The sequence below is a fragment of the Mustela nigripes genome, chromosome 12 (assembly GCF_022355385.1).
Source record: "Mustela nigripes isolate SB6536 chromosome 12, MUSNIG.SB6536, whole genome shotgun sequence".
NCBI classification, from domain to species: Eukaryota; Metazoa; Chordata; class Mammalia; order Carnivora; family Mustelidae; genus Mustela; species Mustela nigripes.
Genome location: NC_081568.1, coordinates 80,632,226 through 80,657,224, shown reverse-complemented (window position 1 = coordinate 80,657,224; position 24,999 = coordinate 80,632,226). Strand labels below are relative to the sequence as shown.

The following is a 24,999-nucleotide window of genomic DNA, read 5'->3' as shown; positions in this document are numbered from 1 at the left end:
CCAATTCTGGATTTTGGCTCAGGTCACTATCTCAGGGTCCTGGAATGGACCCCCACTGTAGGGCTCTAAACTCATCAGGGACATAGGATTCTGTCCCTCTCCCTCTGACCCCACCACCCCACACTCACACACTCTCTCTCTCTCTAAAAAAAAAAAAAGTAACTACAAAATCTCAGAGTCTACTGATGAATCTATACATGACGTCAATGAGCAACATGATCTTAAAATGGGACCCTGTAAAGCTTCACTTTGCAAGACAGTAACCATTTAGCTACACGCGGCTAATGAACATTGAATTATGGCACATGTAACTGAAGACCTTGATTTTTTAATTTTATTCCATTTTAATTACTTTAAATTTTAAAAATTGAGGCAATGAAAAATACATAGAAATCTATTGAAATGATAATATTTTCATGTATGGGGTTAGATAAAATATTTTACTCAAATTCATTTTACTTTTTCTTTTTACACTTTTTTTTCACGTAACTACTAAAAAGTTTTCTATTATATACATGACTCATTTTATGTTTCTACTGCCTGGAATATGGTAGACTCTCCCTCAGGGATAGAATCTACCTTGGATCTAAGGGAGGAATATATTTTATATTTCCTCAAAAGATGTTTATTTTCCAGGAGGAAAAAGACTGTGGTATCTTGGACTTCTGGTAGCAGAGTCATGTATCATGAAGGCTGAGAGCCCAGGCTCTAGAAACCTGTGTCTCAGGTCCGAACCTCTGCTCTGCTTTTTACTATTGTATAACCTTAGGAAAGTTGCTTAACCACTTTGAGTGCATAACTTTGAGTGTTCAGATAGTGAATGGAATATATTCAGCTAGTAAGTGCTCAGAATATATCAGCTATTTATTACTATTATTGTCACTAGCAACAATTCTAAAATACTATGGTTGTTATTTGAAAATTATTAGGAGACGACCTAAAATTCCAAACATGAATTTAAGGAAAATTCTGATCTTATCACATATATGTTTTTGCAAGGGAATAAGGGAATAATATCACATATCACATATATGAATTTGCAAGAGAATAATAGTCTATCTTTTGGCAAACCATCAAGTAGCAAGGACATTCATAACTTGAGACTAGTTCCTTCTTCTTAGTGAAGGATGAATGATATGATTGGAAACCTTTGTCTTTTCTTCATGTGGTGCTTCCATTTCTGAGCCACTCTTGACAGCAGACAGCAATGAAGGTATAGCAGAGGATGGAGAGGGACTTTTTCAACTTCAGAGCTTAGCTTAATGCACATCCTATATAGGCAGTATTCACAGAGAGTGATTTAAGCCTATACTGCTGTGGCTCCTCCAACCTAAATTATAGGAATGCACACCACTGACTCTATCACTAGATTAAAGCGTAGAAAGAAAGATGAGTCACAGAAAAGGAATTACAATATTAGCACAAAATAGCAATTTAGGAGAACATGCCATTTGTATGTGAATTTGCTTATCAATCTATATCCACACTAGAATATAAGCATTACAAGAGCCAAAACTGCATTCTTCCTGAATCCTACTTAAAACATATCTGGTAGTGAGTAGGTGCTCAATAAATATTTACCAAATACATGAATGAAGAGAATCAGTAAGCCAAATAGCTTAAAGGAAGAAATGTATGATAATGGTGCAAAAAATTATACCCCAAACATAGATAACCTTGAAGTGTTCCATAAGCATCAAACAACAGGATATGAATTTTGCTAACACTAAATTAATAGTGCAAACAAAAAGAAGACACTGATGAAAATGTCTTGTGATTCCTTGGTACCTGCAAGTCTCCACAGTATCAAGGATCAAGTCCAGTAGCTTAGCATGTCAGGTAAGGCCCTTCACCATCTGCTCTCTCTGACCACTCTAGACAGGGCCTTTGATGCTCCCTGTTCCTAAGCTCAAACCAGGAGGCTCAGAAAACAAGCCATGTAGCTGTGCTCAGTCTCATTTCCATGCCTTGGCATCTGCTAGTCCTTCTACCTATAATGCTATTCCTTGCATTGTCTGCCCTAAAGCTCCTCAATCTTTTTTTTTTTTTTTTAAGTTTTATTTATTTATTTGACAGACAGAGACAAGTAGGCAGAGAGGCAGGCAGAGAGAGAGGGAGGGGGAAGCAGGCTCCCTGCTGAGCAGAGAGCCCGATGCAGGGCTCCATCCCAGGACCCTGGGATCATGACCTGTAAAGCTCCTAAATCTTTATGACGTTGCTTTAAAACAAGGCCACCTCAGGGAATATCCTGGTTCATTCCATGGTGAATTGAATGCTTCCTCTTATATTGTTTCCCCATACTTGAAATAATTCTATATCATAAAAAATCCCATATCTCATATATAACATATCCCTTCAGTCAAGTATAAATCAAACCACAGATTTATATCTTACATGATAGACATTCCCAAAGTAAAACAATGTCTTTGAAATACAGTTCTCACATTGTATACCTTCTTTTTAAACTTGATTTTTTTCCCCTCTCTAATTGAAAACTCACTCAGCTCACTTAAATCCAATGATAAGCACTTGCGGTTCCTTTGCCTCTTTCAGCATGCCTAAAGATTTGCACCTCTGTTTCAATTATAGCAAATTTGTGAGCTCTATGCTTCTTATCACCAATATCAGCACTTTCATTTTCTATTCTCTACTCATTCTTTTATAATCTAATAAGGGCAAGACGCACTAAAATACTCCAATAATGATTCAAATACTTTCTTACTGGCAAGGATGATAACACAGTTGCAGTTGAATTATCAGCTGCAATTTCATAAAATACCTTTCATCCTTGTAGCCCTGCACATGGAACACCACCCCACGGTGATGTTTAGTAGGTGCTTAATGAATCTAAGTTGGTGAGTGACAGGTTTGGTAGGCAAATGACCCAAAGCATTTGCAAGTTCTCAGCCCCCTTAACTAGTCATGGCTTAAGAGGCAGAGAATATTCTGTCTGTAAACCACCAGGCACAGTGGGTAAGATAGAGGAGTCTTACACACTAGATTTAAATCCCGGGGCTGATGCCTCCAAAATGGGGATCTTGGACCTAATTCCCAGCCTCAGTTTTTCTTTCTATAATGAGGATAATGGAGTCATTATGAAACTGAAATAACCTTAGTCTTGTGCTTTCAAGACCAGCACAGATGATCTCTGAATACTCCCAACCCCCCTCTTCTGATGATCACATCTTCCACTACCGCCCCAGCTACACACTTTCATGGTCATGGCCCAAACTGCATCATAATCAATTGCTTGACCCTCTGTAAGCCCAATTTCACACATCCCATCATCTCCTCCTGGCTTTCCCACTCATTTTCTCCAGTACTAGATTCCAAAAACCACTTGACTCCCTAGGGACTTCAACCCATTAACCTCATACCTTTTCAATGTCCTCACGGAATATCTTAGTAACCTAAATTTAATAACCAGCTATCTTAATAACTGTCTTACGTACAACTCGTCTACCCCCACTTTGCAAAACCTCACACCCAATGGTTAGGATCACATCTGGGGCTGCTCCCCACCTGAACCCATACAGCTGGAGAAAAATGCACAACCATGTTAAATGGTTTCACTTTAAATTCATGACCGCTTGCTTCAAGTGTCCTTAATGCTCCCAGTCAATAATACATTCCCCTAGTTCATTCACTCATCACCATTTTAAATAACCATTTTATACTGTCTTTTCTCTCTTCAAACCTCAAATACTTCCTTCCCCATCCTCAGTCTTGTAGCTTCTTATTTTACTGAAAAAATAGAAGTAACCCATAGAAGCATCAGTAAGTTCTGACAAAGCATACCAACTGTGTCTATACCTATATATTCTATTATTATTTAACATATACATTTATTATGTGTATATATACATATATATATTTAATTTTCATACATAGATATATGTATGCATGTATGTGTATATACATTTACTACTACTATTTCTATTACACATTCATACACCCTATTACTCTGGATGAACTGAGAAGGCTCATAACAAAGATTAAACTCAATCCCATTCTTTCTTATTTATCCAAGGATATCACTCAAGCTATCTCTCCTTTCTCTCCTATATTGTCTGGTTTTGTTTCCTTAATAACTGGATATCAGCATACAAGTATACTGTTTCTTCTATCATCTTTTTAAAAATCCTATTTTGATCTCACTTTCTATATTACTAATTTTTATATTTCACTTTATAGGAAGGATCTGTACTCGATGGACAATCCAAGGTAATTTAGTAACTAAAAAAGCATTCAGTCCTTAGAGTCCAGATAGACTTGACCAGTGCCTAAACCCTGATTTTATTATTCGCTGGCTGTGAACCTGGGTAAGACTCTCCCTAGGTCTCAGTTTTCTCATATATAAGATGGAAAAAAATAATAATCCTCATGCCCTAGGGTTGTTCTGAAGAGAGAACATGGTAATATCTACAAAGCACTTATCACGGTCTTTGCTATGTGATTTAGACCCAACTTTAGATTTATAATTAACATTAGAAAAAAAAAAACAAACATTAGAAAAGAGCTAACAGTTAAACGAAGTCAATAAAAAACTGTTAGAGGGGCACCTGGGTGACTCAGTGGGTTAAAGCCTCTGCCTTAGGGTCAGGTCATGATCCCGGGGTCCTGGGATGGCCCCACATCGGGCTCTCTGCTCAGCAGGGAGTCTGCTTCCCCAGCCTACCCTTTCTCTCTGCCTGCCTCTCTGCCTGCTTGTGATCTCTGTCTGTCAAATAAATAAACAAAATCTTTTTAAAAATTATAAAAATTAAATTAAATTAAATTAAAAATGGTAAGACATGGGGAAGAGCCAAGACTTTCATACTTCCCCATCTCTAGGGTTCTAGGATTTTCATCAAGGTTTAGAAGGGAAAGGCGCTAAGGAGGCTGATTGGTTTTAAAACCAAGAATCAATGTTTCTTTTTAGTTTTCAGTTGTAACCTAACTGCTGTATGTGGCCTGGCTTTTAAGGTAACATAAAGCTATTAATAATATAAACTACTTAACCACAATTATATTCTCAAGTAACTCTCCCCAAAGTAAAAACTAGAAGAGCTAAAAGAAGAGCTCATTTCAGTACTTGTTATGATTTAAACAGTGTTCTGAGTTCGTCATAGGTTCACATCTAAATGTGTCTTTTCTCTGGGGACCAACAATGCCTGTCAGGGCACCTGGACTAGTCTCGTTTACGACTACATCACTCATCTCAGTTTTGCTATCGATTCTAGAACCAGAACCTGCTGTATTTAGGAGGACAAGGATAAATCCTTCTTATTTCATTTCAAATGTTTTTGACATCTTTTTGTACTATGAAATCTTGTGCCTCTTCATATTTGTGGTACCTAGGAAATCAAGTTCTTAAAAATAATGCTGTGTAGGAGTCTCTGGGAGAAGAGATTGTGTCCCAGAAGTTCTGTGTGGGTAACTGAGGACAGATTTGCAGATTTCAGCCCAATCTGGTTTATTTTTTTAAAGCTGTATCATGAGGGAAATCATGTTCTAAAGGCTTGAGATTTGAAGGGGGAAAAGAATGGGAAATCATCCCTGTCCAGCACCTTCTGCCATCCCACCCCCTCCTGGAGGCTGTACGTGGGTTCCTCACTTAATCTGGGGAGATGGTTCCCTTAAAGAGCTGCTTTGGGCTCTTCAAAAAAGATAGCACTGCCATCTGGTACTTCTGTGGTAGCATGACAGTCAAGAGTGTGAGAACCGGGGTCAGGGCAACTGGGGTTTTCATTCTGCTTGTCCCAATTATTAGATCCTGCAGCAGCAACTTGGGTCTGAGGGGTAGAGAAGTTAAGGTTCAGCCTCATCACCGATACTTGATCTCCATCAGCCTACCCTCCCCCTGTTCTTGATATAAACAAATGAACTTCTCTCAAACTTAACAGTACTTGGTCTTCCTATACAGAAGTTCTGAAGCAGCCACTAACAGTGACCTTGAGGAAGTTGAACCTCTCAGAGCCCCAATTTCTTACTGTAGAGTTTTTAAGAGGATTAAATGAGAAAACACTTGACATGAACTTGACACAGCAGAGTTCAAATACATGTCACTGGGTATGTGTGTTTTCTTTCTTTCTCCTCAAGAGGACTTTAGCAGCAAATTAAGGTAGCAATTATTTGATTACATTGCATCTGGTTGTTTGGAAGAAAACTTGTTTTCCCATAAAGGGAAGCAAATTACCAAGGCAAATCACAGACTATAAACAATATGAAAATATAGCTATGATAAAAAAGAAAGTGTTCCTACTGTTTTTATACAGAAGAATATGGCTGGTATGAGGTATTCTTTCCAAACACCCTCAAAATAGAATTTTTGTTTACAATTAATTTTCCATGTCAGGACAGAAAGCACCTTTTCAACCAGAGATCTTACCATAGGCCCTTCAGCTCAATGGAGAAAATATACACTACATTGATCTAATGAAATAATATACTAACTTTAGGCTTTACTCACAGTAGAAAAAACAATTGCAAACTTCCTAGGTGGAACACATACAAAGTTGTAAAAACTATTTTCCAGGCCTTCTTTCAATACCAGCAACTCCTATCACTTCTGTTGTTGCACAAAAATTTAAAGTAGCTAATTAAAGGTAGTTATCTTTCTTTCTCTGAAATATACCAAAGATAGAGGCAAAATGAATTTATTTTTGCTCTTTACTTTTTCTAAAGAGTGCCTTTCTTCAGTTCATCTTTCATTTACACTTGTCCTGAGAAAGAAACATAAGTCAAAGGAAGATAAAAGAAGTAGAAAATATACAGCTAAGAACCGGACCAAATATGTAAAAAGAAAATTTTACAGAAGATGAAAAGTCACCATTTGTTTACGATGTCCAGGTTAGGGTTTTCAAGCAGCTACACGGAGCCCTGGGTTTCCTGGAACTGCCTCAAGGGCCACCAGGAAGAACAGGAGGCAGAAAAGGGGAATGGAATGCGGAAGAATGTCTTACCGCCAACTCCCACTTAAATGGAATGACGCCACTCTAAGAGATTCTCTATGTTGGCTGCAACGTAGGACTTCAATTAAAGCCTGGGGATTCAAAGAGAGGAAATGGAAGCACGGAATCATGACATCCTGCATCTCTCAGGATGCTCTGATTTTATAAATGAAGTGGGTCCTCTCCCCGGTGTGAAAGATACACTTCAAGCTCCCATCCAGCATTACAGTTTATGGGGCTTCAAAAAGGGATCTGTGTTTATCCATGAGACAGTACCTTCACACCACAAATCTGTGATCATGACGCAAGTGGAGATCAGAATAGACCTCACATATGTTGACTCTGTGCTACTCCACCATAGACAATAAGAATGCGAGTGCTTGCTGCAGTGCCATTAAAATCCATTTGCATATTTTGACCATTTCTAAATGCCTTAGCAACTTTCCAAATGAGCAGATTTCCTCTCTTTTTTCTTAAGACACCCTCCTGATGTTCACTCAAGCGAAGATAAAATCTGCCTTCATAGCAATCTATTCAAGCAACACAGCTTCTTTACGAAAGTCATACTACCCAACTGTCAGTGTCCTATGAGACAGCCAAACAAGTTCCCTGTACCCTTCACAAAGCCAAGGGACCTGAGGACTAGAGAGGCTAAACAACTCATCAGAGTGAATTTCCACTCTTGTCTCCATTATCCAGTCTCTCAGGGTTTGCATTCAGTGCCTTCTGCTTTTTCACTTTCCTTCATTTCTACTCTACTGGTCAGAGGTGATGTATGTACCACAAGCACACACACATGCGCGCGCGCGCACACACACACACACACATATATATTCAGTTGCCTTCACCATGAGGGGGAATCTTACTATCATAATTTTACATGGTGGGGTGAAGTGGATAGAGAAAAAATGACTTTTCGAGTGCCTACACTGTACTAGACTCTAGGAAAACAAAAGCACTCCTGCCACCAGGAAGCTTATAGCCAAATGGAATCACACGTGTGAACGGTGCTATGCTGGAAACACCGTGCTGAACAAAGAATAAGGAGGACCTCTTGTGCTTCGGCTGGGCTGTAATGGAAAGTCTTTCCAAGGAAAACCCACTAACGCCTCATTGAAGGACTCAGAAAGTCAAGGAGTTCAAGGAAAAGTGTTCTGGGGGAGATGACACAAACACCCTCTTCAGGCGGCGGACAGACCAGCCTGTGGAAAGAACTGTCCAAAAGCCAGTGTGATAGATCACTGCGGATGGACAGACAAGTGTGTTCGAGGGGCAGAGGAGGCGAGCTTATGGAGAGAACTAGAAGAGTGGGTGTGATGTGATGTGTTTATCCTTCCCCCAAGGTCAGGAAGTGTGTGTAGTAATAGTTCAGAGGGAAACCAGCGGGCAGCAGCTTGATTTTTGCTGTGAGAGCCGGCAGGATCAGTTCTAATGGCTCCATATTCTCTCAGTTTCTTCTTCTAGGTCCAAACACATCTATTTGTAAGATGAACTAAAAGAGCCTAGAGATGAGGTACCTGGCTGTTGATGAGACAAGCTAATAAGATGGCCTGGCCGTGGCTTCATCCTCACAATACTGCAAAGAGAAACTTCCTTGTTCCCCTTTTAGCGCTGAGTGTTCTGAGGTATGAAAAGACCAAGATACTTGCCCAAAGATGCCCTGCTAGGAAGTGACAAAACAAAGGTTTTTACCCAGATGGTTCTGATACCATCAGTTTATCAACCATATTTTCACTGTCGCTTAAGAGAATGCACCCATGGTTAGAAGTAAATGTCAGGTAAAACCAGAAGCAAATCTTTTTCACTTTACATTTCACATTCTCTTTCTTGAAAATTGTGACAGTTATGAATATATTCATTCATTCGACAAACACTTATGATCACCTCCTATGTGTTCCCACTGTGGTAGTTACTAAAACTAAGTTGTACATGAGACAGACAAGGTAACTCAGTAAAGTTAAAATAATAATAATAATAATAATGACATATATCACGTTGAGAATCATTATAAAAGGACATTACGGACATAATGTCCTTTTATAATAAAGTATCTTTAAAATCAATTGTTAGGGGCGCCTGGGTGGCTCATGGGTTAAAGCCTCTGCCTTCGGCTCAGGTCAGGATCCCAGAGTCCCGGGATTAAGCCCCACATCAGGCTCTCTGCTCAGCAGGGAGCCTGCTTCCCCAGCCTACCCCACGCACTCCATCTCTCTGCCTACTTGTGATCTCTGTCTGTCAAATAAATAAATAAAATCTTTAAAAAAGAAATAATAAAATCTATTGTTAGTCAGCCAAGGCTAGCATTTGGCTTCTGGTTTTGCACATACACTTTCCCAAGACAAAGGTTTGAACACAAAAGGGAACTGAAGAGTTTTTAGGATATTGGTTCCTGGACTAACTAAAATCACTCACACAGATATCATTGGAAAAAATCTAATGAGATTTCTCTAATGAGAAATGAAATGATTGCTAGTGATCTTAAGGTTCTGCTAAGCCATCCTAGGATATAATTTTTATGACTCTCTCAGCCAGCTAGTATCTCAAAGTCAACAAATGCATTAAAGATTTAAGCATTTTCTCCTCTCCAAGCAATAAAATAAGCTCTGGTTTAACTTTCTGATGCCCCAAGTTCAGATTAGGAGCTCCTTCTCAATTTTCATATTCATTGACTCTTCCTCATAATACTTGATCAAAATTGCCCATTTACTAGTCTAATTTCTCCCTAAACCATATGCTCCATAAGAGCATTGACCATATGCTTCTTGTTTACAGCTGAAACCCTGGAACTGTGTGAAGTCTCTGGTGCATAGTAGGTGTTCAGTAAATATTTCTGGGGGAGAATTATATAGGCCAACCATCCAAGAGATGTCTAGGAATCCAAAACACACAAAAGCAAAGGGCATAGCAAAGTCACAGTGCCTGCCATTTACTCACACAGCCAGAGGACAGAGAACAGAATTTCATATAAGTGACTTAGGCTAGACCTAAAACTGCCTGTTGATGAAGGCCATTCTGATGAGTGGATGTCAAGATCTGTTAGAAAACAAGATTACACATCACTACATGCCTTGTGTGGGGGGAAGGATGGTGATGAAAGAAGGTTGGACATGCCGGCAGTTTCCAATCAGTGGGGACTGTGCATATTCTGAATCACTTCCCTAGCACATTGGGGAAAAGTACTAGAAAATCATTAGTGTGAGGATGTTATGAATCAGGATATCAGTTCTCTGCATACAGATAGGATATTTTCCCTCTCAATTGGACATTCCTACCAAAACAAAGAGTAGTACTTCATATAAAACAGACCCTCAGTAAGTGAGAAGAAATCAGATCTTTTCAAACAAATATTTTACATTACTGAGCATCAGAATGACTAAAAAGGGCCTTTATGATGTTGAGAGTATCACACATTAAATCCCCAGTCATTACTGCTCCAAGCCACAGTTTTTTACCCAGAAAAGCCAAGAAAACTGCTCATTTTTAAAAAATGAAATCTAGCCTGTACTTTAAATACTTTTTAATGATTTATTTATTTATTTATTTATTTGAGAGAAAGAGAGAGAGAGAGAACATGAGCAGGGAGAAGTATAGAGGAAGAGGGACAAGCAGACTCTGTGCTGAGGGCAGACCCAGACCCGGGGCTTGATTCCAGAACCCTGAGATCCTGATCTGAGCTGAAATCAAGAGTCAGACGCTTAACTGACTGAGCCACGCAGGTGCCCCTGCTCATTTTTTAATGCATGCTTTCTTCACAAATAGAAATGAACACTTTTCTATTATAATGCAGCTCAACAAAATTGTACAGCTCCACACAGGTATCCCTATATTTAAAGAAAAAAGACACTTCACCTCACTGGCTAAAAGGCAAATTAATGAGAACTGAATCCTATTTTCTTTTGCATTCTAGGATACATTTGCAGGCGCATGCCCATAGGAAAGTTTTTCCACCTGACATAACTGAATGTTTGCGCTGTAACACAATGAGCCATGACTCCCAACCAGGGCTTGATGTGCTTTCCTTCCTGCACCAGCTCTCCCTCTGTGATTAGGGGATTTGCTGAACTGCAACACTTCCCCAGGTCTCAAGCCTCCACATGGTTTTTCACTGTATACTTCTGCTCCATGAACATCCATATCCCTTGCCCGTATCCCAGTCCCTAGAATGTCTCTGCTGCTCCAGGCTCCCCTTTACTGGGGAGTGAAAAAATTCAAAATGATAGAAATTTCCATAAAAGTGGAAAGTACTAGAAGAGCATTGATCAGTAAAACCTAGTAATTGTCAAAGAGAAAATATTTTTTATAAAGAGAAAATATTTTACAGTGTCTTTGACAATCAGAATAATATGAATCTTAAGAAATGACTTGTCTAAATGACCTTGTTTGAAGGGCCAGACTAACAGTCATGTTACCTTAAAATGTTACTTAAAGGGAAGCCTGGGTGGCTTAGTCGTTAAACGCCTGCCTTCAGCTTGGTTGGTGATCCCAAAGGTCCTGGGATCAAGCCTAATGTCGGGCTCCTTGCTCTGTGGGAAACCTGCTTTCCCTCCCCCACTCCCCCTGCTTGTGTTTCCTCTCTCACTGTGCCTGTCTCTGTCAAATAAATAGATAAAATCTTTTGTTTTAATGTTGTTAAAAATGCAGGAGTAACAGTTTAAACATGCCAGATTACAGTCCATAGGCTAATCTTGACCAGCTGATGGCTGACAAGAGGGTAGCAGAGGATGTCTTGACCAAGAAGTTAGAGCAAGCAGCCTGTACCACCTCTCCATTTTCTGTACCAAGGTTCAGGAAATCTCACTGCTGTTAGATCATCCCTGCTTGCTGTGTGGTAAAAATGACTGACTAGAAAATACTGTTAGGATTCCTTTTGGGCTTAAAATACTTTAGTTTCTTGAAATTGGCATTTCAAGTCACCGTTACCAGAACCAACCTCCCCTTTTCTCTATTTAGTTGCCTAGTACTGTTGCTCTGGACAGTCTATCATTTAAAATGCAATATACAACAGCCCGATGGCATCTTAAGTACCCCATCAAGTTATGTATAATGGGTTGCCTTAATTTTCACCAGTGTAATTAATGGACAGTCACATTGTATCAAGTGTACTCAGAATAAAAGGTCGGTATAAATTGAGGTGGGAAAATGGTAAGAATTTTTTACTTTGGAACGTGACTGATGAATGAAAGTGGAAAGTATCAATTTCTTCCCATGGGCAGCTTTTGAGCAGGTTACATGGCATCAGCCCGAATTAGCAGTCTGATTTCTTTTTAACGCCACACAGTGCAGCTACTCACAGTGTGGAGCAAAATGTTTTGTTTTCATTTTTGGAGCAATCTGAATGATCCTATTGTCAGTGGCATGCTCAATGACCATATTCTGCCACCATGAAGGAGAATATTGTCTAGGCTGAGATTCATAAAAGGTTATTCTAACTCTGCAGTGATGGAGTATATAATTTAAGTTGTAGTCTTAAATTTCAGTTCTCTCTCATGTTATCCTAGGTTCTGAAAAGTCCGAGTTGAAAACAAAATGGAGGGAAAGGCACTATTAATGACATCTACAATGGAATAGCCGGGGGGAGGAAAAGAGTCAGTAGAATTTGAAGGCTTTGGGGTGTTTACTTTTATGCATATTCAGATTCAAGTAAAACATACGGCTTGAATTTCCTTTTGAAAATACGTTTGGGGTGGACGTAAAGAAGTGGTTAAGCTGCTGCCTTTGGCTCTGGTCATGATCCCAGCGTCCCGGGATTAAGTCCCACATCAGGCTCCCTGCTCAGTGGGAAGCCTGCTTCTCTCTCTGCTTGTGCTCTCTCTCTCTCTCTCTCTCTAACTAACCAACTAAACAAATAATAATAAAAATATGTTTGGGGGCACCTGGGTGGCTCATTTGGTTAAGTGTCCAACTCTGTATTTTGTCTCAGGTCAGGACCTCAGGAGCCCCATGTTAGGCTCTGCACTCAGCAGGGAATGTGCTTCAGGATACTCCCTCTCCCTCTGCTTCTTCCTCCTGTTCGTGCACTGTCTCTCTCTCTCTCTCTCTCTAAAATAAGTAAATTTAAAAAAGAAAAAAAACATTTCTAGATGTGCATTTCTGGGCAAAGTGTCCAAAGGGAGGGCCAGAAAGTATCAGGCGAGCTATTTAAAGAGAGCAGCTGTGTCTCCTGCATCCGGTATTTGCGGCCATCCTGGTGATGAACTAGACATTCACAGCGCAGACTGGGCGCCAGGCACTGTCGTAAGCACTTGACGTATAGCGGCCCATTTGACTCTCAGAGCAGCCGCATGAGGACTGTTGTCCTCACCTCCATTTTACAGCTGAGGAAAATGAGGCACAGAAGTAAAATAATTTGTCAGTGATCCCAATAAGCTAGGGATTCAGACTCAAGCAGTCTGGAGCTCAAAACCCAGGCCCTTCACTACCACGTTCTGCTGTGTCTGGCATGAAGGGGCAATCACTAACATTTACGGGAAGGGAGGGAGGAGAAATTGGAACACTTTAGCCGGAGGAAAATTAAGACAGCCTGGTTGGTCTCTTAGCATTCTTTGTGTTTTGGTAGAGCTCTCTTCGTCCTGGAGCTGCGTTCTCAATTTTGGAACACTTTTCTGAATCCTGAGTCTTTCCTGGGCTTTTCCTCAAACCCTGGCCGCGCCCAGCTTTGATTTGCTCCTGCTTGGAGCAAAAACCAACTAAAATGAGAGCACCGGGGTCCTGCTTCTGCTAAGTGTTTTTCTCAGTCCCCTTGAGCTCAAATCTTGGTGCAGGTGCTTAGAGCACAGAGTCTTTCAGTAAGATTTCCAATTTATATGTAAAGTACTTATCCCAGTGCCCAAAGCACCCAAAGGAAATTTGGAAAAATTATTATTATTATTATTATTTAAGGCACCATCACTCCGTCACTGATCTCTCATTCTTCCGTTAAGAGATAATGCAAATGGTGTAGGCAAGACAGTGGTCTCTATGACCATAATCAAACTCTGCAGTGGGCACTTATTTCTCATTCTTCTGGAAAGCATTATGGAGTATTTAACTACATCTATTTCACATACTGTGCAACATATTGTGATGAACATGACAGACACAGTTCCTACCTTGACAGAGTTTAAAGATAATGTAAAAGAGACCCCTGAATAATCAAGTTTAATACAATATTATTTGTGCCAGAGTAAAGGAAAATAAAATCGTCTGGGTCAAAGATAAGGGGTGCCTAACCAGATAGAGTTGGCTAGGAAAGGCTCCCAGAAAAGGTGATCTCTAGATTGGAACCTGAAGATTTAGTTCATCAAAGTAGGTGGAAGCAGAATTCCAGGCAGAGAGAACAGCACACACAAAACCAAAGACGCAAGTACATAGCAGCATTCAGAAACAGAAAGAAATCAAGTATAGCTAAGATTCAAAATGCAAAGGGCAGGATGGCAACAGAAGATTCTGGGGATGGAAAGAGAGGTCATCTCATGAAGGACTGTGGTTCCTAGTAAGGAGTTTGCATTTAACTCTATGAGTAGTTGTAAGGCAATGAAGAACTTTAAGTTGTAAGGCAATGAGTGACATGGTCAAGCTCACGTTTTAGAAATCTCGCCATATTTTGTGATAGAGAGAACAGATTCAAAGGGGATAACGCTGAATTTGGGGTAGGAAGGACAATTTAAGTTCCTCTGCAGTAGTCTAGAAAAGTTTTAGGAGAGATCGAAAGGATATAGCCACTGCTTGACCCATGAGCTGGACAGAGGCAAATCAGGGACTCCTCAGTCCCTCCCCTATGTTTGGAATGTGCTTTCCACTTGCCTTCCCTGCTCCCAGAAGCTGCTCCAAGGACACAGCCTTGTGACAGTGATATGGTGTCAAGACCATCTGGATGGTTTAGGTCACTGAACTCCATTAAGGCCTCTATATAAACTTTTAAAATTGGGCAGATGGATGCAGAAATCTGTTTTGTGGCTGCCCAAAACAAGTTTTATAAGTACATTCTCTTGCTTATTCAGCCTGCTACCTACCAATCTAGAGAGCCCTGCCTCTTCCTTCAGTCTCTTCCTGCTCTCTGATACAGAGCTGGTTCCAGATTTCACTTGGGATGCTCCCAGGGTTCCATAGCAACAAAAAGCAGTGCAGGTGGTCTGGGCCAGACCAGCATCAGTGGTGATGGAAAGAAATGGATGGATTGAGAGAGATAAAGAACAGGTAGGATTTGTCATAGGTTGAGGAGAAGGAAGAGTCAGGAACGCCACCTTGGTTCCCTTCTTCCCTGGGGAAATGAGGGACTGATGATGCCAATTACTGTGAGAAGGAACACAAGAAGACAGGAGGTTTGGGAAATACGGGTGATGAGTTTAGTCAGTGGAGTTGAGCATAGCTGAAAGAATCCAAGAATATAAAATTTGAATAGTCAGGAGGGGAACTTCCCCACCCCAAATGATTCTTCTTCCCAGTCTACAGGACCCAGTCTATAGGACCCTTGGCAGGCTCACTGCACCCAGGATGTTAGCCCATCTTAATGATAAGAATAGCAAGGGAGGGGCGCCAGGGTGATGCAGCCAATTCTTGACTTTGGCTCAGGTCCTGGTGCTAGGATCATGAGATCAAGCCCTGTGTTGGGCCCTGTATTTAGCAGAGTCTGCTTAAGACTCTGTCTCCCTCTTCCTCACCACCCGTCCATTCTCTCAAATAAATAAATCTTTTTTAAAAAGAAGAAGAACAGCAAGGGAATAACTGTTAGTTTTTGAATGACTGGGAAGAAAATTAGGGGTCTTTTTACTGTCTTTTGCAAATTAAAAGTTAAAAATGGACTTGCCTTGGGTGAACTAGATAAAGGGGATTAAGAGTACACTTATCATGATGATCCCTGAGTAGTGTATTGAATTGTTGAATTATTATATTATAAACTTCAAACTAATATAATGCTATTTATTATGCCTCAATAATGTAGAAAAATGGACTTGCCATCACGTATAGAAATTTCTTGCCAGAAATAGTACACATGAGGGGTACCAAGGTGACTTAGTGGGTTAAAGCCTCTGCCTTCAGCTCAGGTCATTGTCCCAGGGTCCTGGGATGGAGCCCCGCATCGGGCTCTCTGCTCAGCGGGGAGCCTGCTTCCCCCCTCTCTCTGCCTGCCTCTCTGCCAACTTGCGATCTCTGTCTGTCAAATAAATAAATAAAATCTAAAAAAGAAAGAAAGAAAGAAAGACTACACATGAATCCAATGGAGTCTCTAGAATTTAGAATAAAGATCTAACAAATTCACAAATACAGGGTTCAGGGGGAAAATGTTTTAATGACATCCCAAAGATCACGGAGATGGATCAGTAAAACCCAGAAAGCTGAATTTTGAACATGGCAAAAAATTTGGTTTCCTCAAACAAATAAATTGACTTTAAAAAAAGGAAGGAAGGAAGGGAGGATGAAAGAGAGAGAAAGAGAAAGAGAAAAGGAGGGGGGAAGGAGAGATTAAAAGAGATTTAAGGGGCGCCTGGGTGGCTCATGGGTTAAGCCTCTGCCTTCAGCTCAGGTCATGATCCCAGGGTCCTGGGATGGAGCCCCGCATCAGGCTCTCTGCTCGGTGGGGAGCCTGCTTCCCCCTTTCTCTCTGCCTACTGTGATCCCTGTCTGTCAAATTAAAAAAAAATTAAAAAAAAAAAAAGAGATTAAGAGTGGCACCTGAGTGGCTCAGTCGTTAAGCATCTACTTTTGGCTTGGTTCATGATCCCAGGGTTCTGGGCTCAAGCCCCACAACAGGCTACCCGTTCAGCAGGAAGCCTGTTTCTCCCTCTCCCACTCCCCCTGCTTGTATTTCCTCTCTCACTATGTCTCTTTCTGTCAAATAAATAAATAAAATCTTTTTTAAAAGGTAAAATAAAGAGATTTAAGATATACATTTTGCTCCTTTGTTGCATACGGGGTAAATGCAATATTTTTTTAAAATTTTGAATGACAAAAGAAGCAGCAATCGAAGATAACCAATAGACCTTATCTGAATCTTGATTTAATAAGCCAACTTGAAGAAAATACTATAACAAAATCAAAGAAGTTTTAACATCAATAGATATTAAATAATACTAAAGAATTAGTAATTATTGATAATGGTATTGTGTTGCATTTTATTTTAATCCATTTTATTTTAGAAACATATAGTACTGTTTGTGGATGAATGAAATAATTGATGTCTGAAATTTGCTTCAAAATAATGTAGTGCAGACAGAAGGAGAAGTAGGTAGGAATATATATAAAACAAGATTGCTCTTATAGTGTTAATTGTAATTATTGGAACTGGGTGTCTACATTTGGATGCATTTGAAAATTTCTGTATGAAGTTTTTTTCACTGACTTGCCAAGAACTGCACTATTTGAGGAAAGCTATAGCAAAAAACAAAGAAAGAGAGCAACAGTCATGATGCAGAAACTGAGCATCCATGTATCCATTCCTGAAGAGCTTTCTTCTATGTATTGGATGCACACTCTCTCCTGTGCACAATCATTCCTCTTCATTGTTTGTGCTTGGAGGGGTTTCAAATGGACTTTTGTGACATATTCTCAGCTATTTTATTTTCTGATTTTTTTTGATAAGACCTAAACCTCATGAGGCTATCAGGGACATGGTCTTCTCTATCCGGGTGTCTATATATATATTTTTAACATATTCAGGCACTTAAGGGCAATCTCAGAGACCTCCCCATTCTGCCCACACACTGACACTGCTCTTGCCAGATTCACTCAGTAATGCCACAAACCTAGAAAGAAAGTACCTGATTCGTACAAGGGATTGGGCTCAGGTAACAATATATCTTGTTTGGCATGAAAATGAAAATACTGTAGTAAAATATTTCACTAGCATACTTATATCACTCCTATATTGAGACCAAAGCTCAAAGTACAAAACCTTAAAAAGATTAGAAAAAAATTACATCTATACACCTGTCTTTTGTTATGAGTATTACCATTTCATATCTACCCAAGCATGGGTCCAGTTCAACCTCATGATGAAGGCTTGTATTTGAATTGTGCTATATTTTTAAATTATACATTAAGAAGCCTTATGTCTTAAGAGCATTCTTTGTGGGATACTAAATTACCTGATCTACAACTATCAAAAGGTTTTTTAGGTACCAAAACCCCTGAGAAAACTACACCATGCCTTGAAAGTATTCCAATATATGGCAGAAGAGAATGTTTACTGACAATGGAGAGAAAGAACAAGAAAGCAGAAATGACTAAAACAGGACGAGAAAAGTCTTTAAGGTGGAGTAAGGTGGAGAAGATGGAAAACCAACACAGAAAGAAGAGAGGTCGGTGGTGGCAAAGACCAACCTTCACCGTTTTGACTACATTGCTCTCCTGCTTCATTTTACACATACCAACATCGTATCTCAATGAGCAACAAAAATAAAAGTTATCATTGCTATCTTTCAAATAACCAGTAGAAAAAGAGCTAGAATCACTTCAGGATGGCTACATGTCTACCTGTTAAGAACACATCCTCTTACTAAAGTTTCTAAAGTCGGTGCCGGTGAAGTTAATGACAGCAGCCACAAATGCAGATCTCTTCCCAATACAACGTCATGCAGTTGAATTCTGAGAACTCACTTTCTGATTGACTTTTCTCCAACATCCCACCTCATTTAACAGCCCTGCAGTACTGCGTGCATACCATGAGAATTTTCAAAAGGAAACCTCATCATAGTAGAATCCAGATCCCAGAAGGGGAAACTCTCATACCCTACCACTTGTCATCAACTGCAGACCCAACAGGAAGAGATAGATCTTACAAGTCCATACCACTTGACTACTCCCACAGGAGGAAAAAGGTGGTCTTCTTCCCCAGTAACAGCCCAGCCAATAACAGACTGTCACAACTGAGACAATGAAAAGCCACTGTACTGGAAACTCCCAGTTTACTCCAATGGGCTTTTTGTTTATAATAGCCCTGCTCAATTCCCACCCCCCCAACCCCCCACCCCCGTCCAACAAAAAAGAGAATTTCTCTCCTTGGTTTTTTGTTTTGCCTATGGTTTTGCGTTAACTTGCTTATCCTGAATTGCAATTTTTTCTACTATTCCCAAATAAACCCATTTTTGTGGTAAAATAACTAGCAGCTTAATTTTGAAGATTAACAGTAAATAAAACAATTCAGAGTTTTGTGGAAACAACCTTTAAATTTAAGTAAGTAAAGAGAAGATTAAAATGCACTGACAAGCAGCAATTTGTTGACAAGGCGATGAGTTGGTGTCTCTCTTATAATTCACAGAACTCAAGAGTGTATGTTTTGGGAGTATGCATCCTATGAATTAAACTCCCTACTTGTCATGTTATCACAGTAAAATTAGAGGCAAATTCCTTTGAATTTGAGTGTTTCAGGCATTTGTCTGAAGTAACTCACTAATGAGTAGGATTTTTAAAATGTGTGTAGTTGTCTCAAACCAAGAACAATCTTCTCACTCTCGGGCATTGGAAGGTGGCTCTAAACATCAGGTTCATTTATTTCTATGCACCTGTGATTTTGTTCCTAAGTGGTGTGAATAGCCATTGAGTATCAATGGTTCAAAATCAGGACTTCTCTTTTCCAAATCATTCAACTCCCATTACATTTATAGGTGAGTCAAGAAGGCATTCTCTGATGTTTATGATACTGCTTTCTATATAATGTTTGAAGAGAAATGAGAGGTAATTATTTAGCTAGTGGGGTGGTAGAAAAGAAAGTGGACCTTCTCATTGTTTTAAATTAAACCAAAGGACATACCTAAATTGCCTTGTGAGGCAATCCTAACTAGATTTTTTTTTTTTTTTTTACGATTTATTTATTTACTTGAGAGAAAGAGAGTGGGGGTGGGGTAGGAAAAGAGGGAGAGAATATCCAAGCAGACTCCTGCTGAGTACAGAGCCTGATGTGGGTCTCCCTTGATTCTGTGACCATGAGATCAGGACCTGAGCTGAAATGAAGTGTTGGGCACTTAACCGACTGAGCCACCCAGGCATCCCTAGATATTTCTTTCTTTCTTTCATTTTTTTTTTTAGGTATTTCTTTTCTATGTTACTACATCAGTCATATTTTCCTGGTTGCTGATAAGTGAATCATAATGCATAGCATCTCGCATATCATATTTATATATATCATATTTATACCATATCATATCCTATCATATCTCTACATATCAATGTAGATAAACACATTTCTTATCACCCTCTTAAAAACATAGAAACACCTGTTGACTTCAACTGTTCACAGTTCCTATATTAACTAAATAGTCTACCTGATGTGACCATCAATTCTAGGTCTACATTAAGATTAAATGAGGCAAGCGCCTAGGTAGCCCAGTTGGTTGAGCGACTACCTTCAACTCAGGTCACAATCCTGGAGTCCAGGGATCTAGTCCCACATTGGGCTCCCTGCTAGGCAGTGGGATCTGCTTGTCCCAGTGACCTTCCCCCTTTTATGCTTGCTCTCTCTCATTCTCTCTCTCAACAACAACAAAAGATTAAGTGAGGCAAGAATCTAACCTGTTAATGATTGACAGATTTTGGTCTTTCAATTTCCCTCTGGAAAACTTTGATGAAAATGAGGCAAATGGAAAGAAAAGGGTCTCTCTCTCCCCATGACTCAACCACCCTATGCAATGTATTCATTTCTCATCGTTCATTTTTTACTGTGATACATATCCAGGCAAAATGACTTTGTATTATCCCCAGGTTATTAGAAGAGTCTGATTGCTTGGAGTTAATGCCTTGGATCTAAGTAGTGTGTATATACAAGATAATTTTTTTTCAACCAAGGAGGAAGTTGAGTTTCTCTGTGAAGAGCATCTTCTTTTGTTGGCTGGTTTTTTTTTGGTTTTTTTTTGTTGTTTTTTTTTTGCTTTTGTTTTTATTTTTTAATTTAAGGATCTGGAGATGCTCCTGGGGACACATGCTGCCCCTTCCAATTTCGCAGGTGATGGTTCCAAGTGCTCTGCTGGCACAATGCACCCCAGGGCTCCATGCTGGGAACACAAGGCGGGGCTGGGCAGGACTAGTGCTGGATGAAGAGCATCTGTGCGGAGTCAACTCCCTGCTTTAGAGCACCTCCCATAGTTTCGGCCCATTAACCCAAGCACAACAGCTTGATGAATTAATGCTTATATAGGCACAGTTGGCAGCTTCTAATTAAATAATTATGGTTAAACGTCTGCACAGAAGCTGGTATGCACCCTAGAAAGCCAGCTGTCAGTTTTATTGGTCCTAAGACAGAGGAAGAGTTAATACTTAGCACTGAATGTTAGATACAAAGGGAAGTATGTCACATAGAATATACACGCTGTGCAATATGAAGTTGCATTGTGTTTGTGCTAGCCTGTCCATGAGTGATGGAGAGCAAAGGGCTCCTCAGCAACCTCTCAGCAACCCAACAAAGAAGGAAGTAATTATATGATCAGCAGAGCAGAACCTGTTCAGAGCAATATAAAGAGGACATAGTGTTAGACGGATGAGACTTTGATGAACACACAAATGTCACTGAGCTACCAGGCAAATACATTTCAGGTTTGGGGTCTCATTTAGATGAGCAAGTGACAGAAATCTAATGTGGTCCTTTTGGGGGGCAGGGGTTATGGTTGGTATGTTTTGATTTACTTGCCCAAAGCTTCTTAAGCTATTTTCAAATATTAAAAATTGGAGAACAAAGTAAAGATCACAAACCTAGATTTAAACTCTTTCTAAGATGCAGCTTTCCAAAAAGTTAGGAACAGATATTTGTTCTTCAGAATTACAGATAATGTCAGATTCCTTCACAGAAGGCTAAAAAGCTCAAGTCTTATCTCCACACCCAAGAAAAAAAGCAAGCAGAATCTGGTGACTAAGCTCCAGCATCAAGGAAGATGCAGATTATAGATAAAGGCCATTGATAGGGTTGTTGGATCAAATAATGCTTGTTATTATACAACAAGACATTCCTGAACTGATAGTTGACTTCATTTTTCTCCACAGGCTGTCCTGTCCACACAATCTATGTGTCCCCACTTCTAAAAATCTAAGGGGTGATAACCCAGCACAGAACAACCCAGATTGCCACCGGCCTCTTTACCACGGATCCCAGCACCATCTCCACATGAAGAAACACAACCATAGGCAAACATCAGTCCCTAAAAAAATCTTAGACATTTTAATCCCCCAAATTTACGGATTTGCCTTAAAATAAGAAGAGAGGAAATTGAATGCTATCATGGAAACATTTCTGATGCAATTCACCTTACCCAACTCCCGGGCCCTATTGAAAACCCACTGTTAAACCGAGCATGAAACTTTACAGACTGATTTACTGTTCTCCCTTCAGAGATCAATGGCTTATAGTTTATTTAGAGAGATGCCATTTCATAAAACAAACTAATCTGTAGCATAAGTTGTCATTTAAGCCAATGGACTGACCTCTAAGGAATGCCTACTTAAAACGCCCCAGAACAATTGTTTCCACTCCTTTTTTCCCCTCTGGTTTCCTTTTATGTCCATAATTCTATCACCTCAGGTGTCTGAGGATCTCTGCTTGTGATTGACAGTTCTGAAAGATCTAGTTACTTTTGGATAGGTCTTAGATGAAGTTCAGTTTAATTAAGTCTGTGGTGCCACTCAAGTCTCAGTACAAAATGCTAAAGAACCAAACAGCAGAAGTGTAAAGCCTTTAAAGGCAAATTTCAGATGCGGTGGGGAAGCCTGGGGGTCTTTTGTCAGCCTATACTGCCATCTATCTAGCCGAGACCACGTCATTCTGTGCAAGCCATTTGTGTTCTCACCGCCCCTGAAGAAAGCAAGTCTCCAGCAAACAGCTTTACAGATCCCGAAGTTCACAGTAAAGAATGGACAGCACAGCCTCATCCACTCCAAGTCTGCCAACCTCCCATGGACCAGCAGGCAAATTCCGACCATCATCTTCTCCTCACAGTTCGACGTCTGGCAAACAGACATGCATGTCTGCCTCCAATCCCCATATTACCTAAGCCAGTATCAATTGCATAGGCCTTTGAATATTCTCTGATGTCACTGATAAAACAGATAAAAGTTGCCTTAGATAAGATGTGAGACCTGAATTAGAACCTCTAATACTCTAGCTATTAAACTCCTATACTCAGGAGTTTAAAAAAAAAAAAAATCCCAAATAGTATTCCTTAGACACTGACTGAACATCTGTAAAAGAGAATGGATACGGATGAAAAATCAAAAGAACCCTTTGTACTTACGGTAGAAGACATATTCAGTGTAGCTTGACCAGATCTTGTCATCTGTATACTGGTTGACAAAAGATGCTGTCACTGAGGAGTTACAGGCCACCATGTGGAATCCACACTCTGATAACATATCAAAAGCCCTTTCCAGATGCTTGAATTTGAGATAAAATCTGGAGGTGTATCTTTCTGGGGCTCGGTCAGGGTCTCTGCTCTCATTCAAAGTTTCACCAAATACCTCTTTTGCCAAGGAAATCCTTCCACAAACCAAAATCCGGGGAACTCTCCGAAACTTGGCATCTGCCTGCCCCTCTCTGCCCATGGTGCAGGACCCCCTGTAGCCCACAGTAATGAAGCCCCATTTGCGGTCCGCAGGGAGCACTGAGGAAGGAGGGCAGATTCTCGTGTCGCTTCCTTGGGAGGCATCTTCGAAGTCACTGTGGCAAAATTCGTCTGGGCTTTGCTTGATATCATCAGGGGTCAGGAGTTTGACCAAGTCTGGGAGCTGGAAGTACTCCGCTTCCCTTTTCAGTCTTCCCCTTTCTGGAAAGTGATCAGGCAGGACCACCTGCCTGTCCCTGAGATAGTCCAGAATATAACGGAACAAGAATCCATCTCTGTCAATGAAAAACCTTCCTTTGGAGTCCTTGGCTAGATCATTAGCCGTGTCTCTCTTTGGGGAAAACATTTTCCACAGGAGGGAATGAGGGATGCTTATTAATGTGGAATGGCGGGTGAAATAAACTTGACCCCCGACATTCAGCTCCACGACCTCAGGGAAGGAGTTGGGAACTGCAGCCCCCTGTTCTCGAGGATAATAACGACTACAGTTTCCACTCAAAGCCATTGTCCCTTTCTTCTTGCTCTTCTCCTATTGTGATTTGAAGGTGCAATCCAGTGGAGTCACAGCCTTATCCTCTGCATCAACTTGCCAAAGAGGGAGAAGGAAGCTAACTTGTTAAAAATGACCTTCTCTTACCCCAGTTTTTTTTTTTTTTTTTTCCCCCAAGAAGGCAAAATTCAGAAGAGTCCACAGGTGAAGTGATGCTGCAAAAGTAGTTTCAACCCTGGCTGGTGGTGAGCTATTACTTCACAGAATGTAATCAACTCATCTCCATCAGATCTGTCCCAAGCTCGGTAGGCAAGGCAGGCCAAGTCCCCAGTTACTCCGAGGTCTGTCTGAGGGAAAAGAGACAAAATTATTTCCTCAAGCCCAGCATGAGTCAGAAAAAGAGACACCACTGGAGAGAGGAGAGGGAGGGAGAGAGGGCGGGAGGGAAGTAGGGAGGGAGGGAGGGAGAGATTATTTTACATAAGCAGCCCAGGAACTACTGATTTCAGCCATTCTTCAACTAAATTGTAGCTTCTCTCAAGCTATTTTGTGTCTACATGTTTAGCCACATGCCTCTGTCTCCAGCCATTAGTATTAAAAATATTTCTACTGGTATTTCTGCTTTAAGAAGGAATATAAGATTTTCAACTTTTAAAAGGGGATTTTTTTTTTTTTCCTCCTCCAAGCTGGTCTGGTAAAGCAATAAGTCACAGAACTTACCTTAGTCAGTGCTGGAAACCCAGCTCCTATGAAGAGATACCCATTTGCAAAGCAAGCAGAATCCACAGCCAGAGTCTGGAGCTTGTCAAATCCCAAAGAGTTAAAGGACAGAGGTATCAATGAAAAGTGCCAGAGAGATGTGCTCTTAGAAAATAATTTTATATATATATATAAATATTTATATAAATGTATATTTGTATGTTTGTATATAGGTACGTATTCACTCCCAGTCTCAAGTTGAAACAAGTCACAAAAAAAAGTTGAAGCGTGATGAGAGGTGGTTGGGTCGAAGAAGCAAGGCAGAGAAAAATACCCAACCAAAGCTTCTCCAGTAAAAAGG

The 24,999-nt window shown here is 40.3% G+C and overlaps 1 protein-coding gene across 1 annotated transcript in view; it reads right to left on the bottom strand.

Moving 5' to 3' along the window:
* KCTD16 (potassium channel tetramerization domain containing 16) overlaps positions 1 to 24,777 on the bottom strand; it is a 265,676-nt gene extending 240,899 nt beyond the window's left edge. The window contains exons 1-2 of the mRNA XM_059417828.1: positions 24,660 to 24,777; positions 23,123 to 24,286 (exon numbers count right to left, since the gene is read on the bottom strand). Of these exons, the coding sequence (XP_059273811.1) occupies positions 23,123 to 23,954 (832 nt within the window). The 5' untranslated portion in view covers positions 23,955 to 24,286; positions 24,660 to 24,777. The remainder of the gene's footprint in view (positions 1 to 23,122; positions 24,287 to 24,659) is intronic.
* Positions 24,778 to 24,999: the final 222 nt, after the last annotated feature.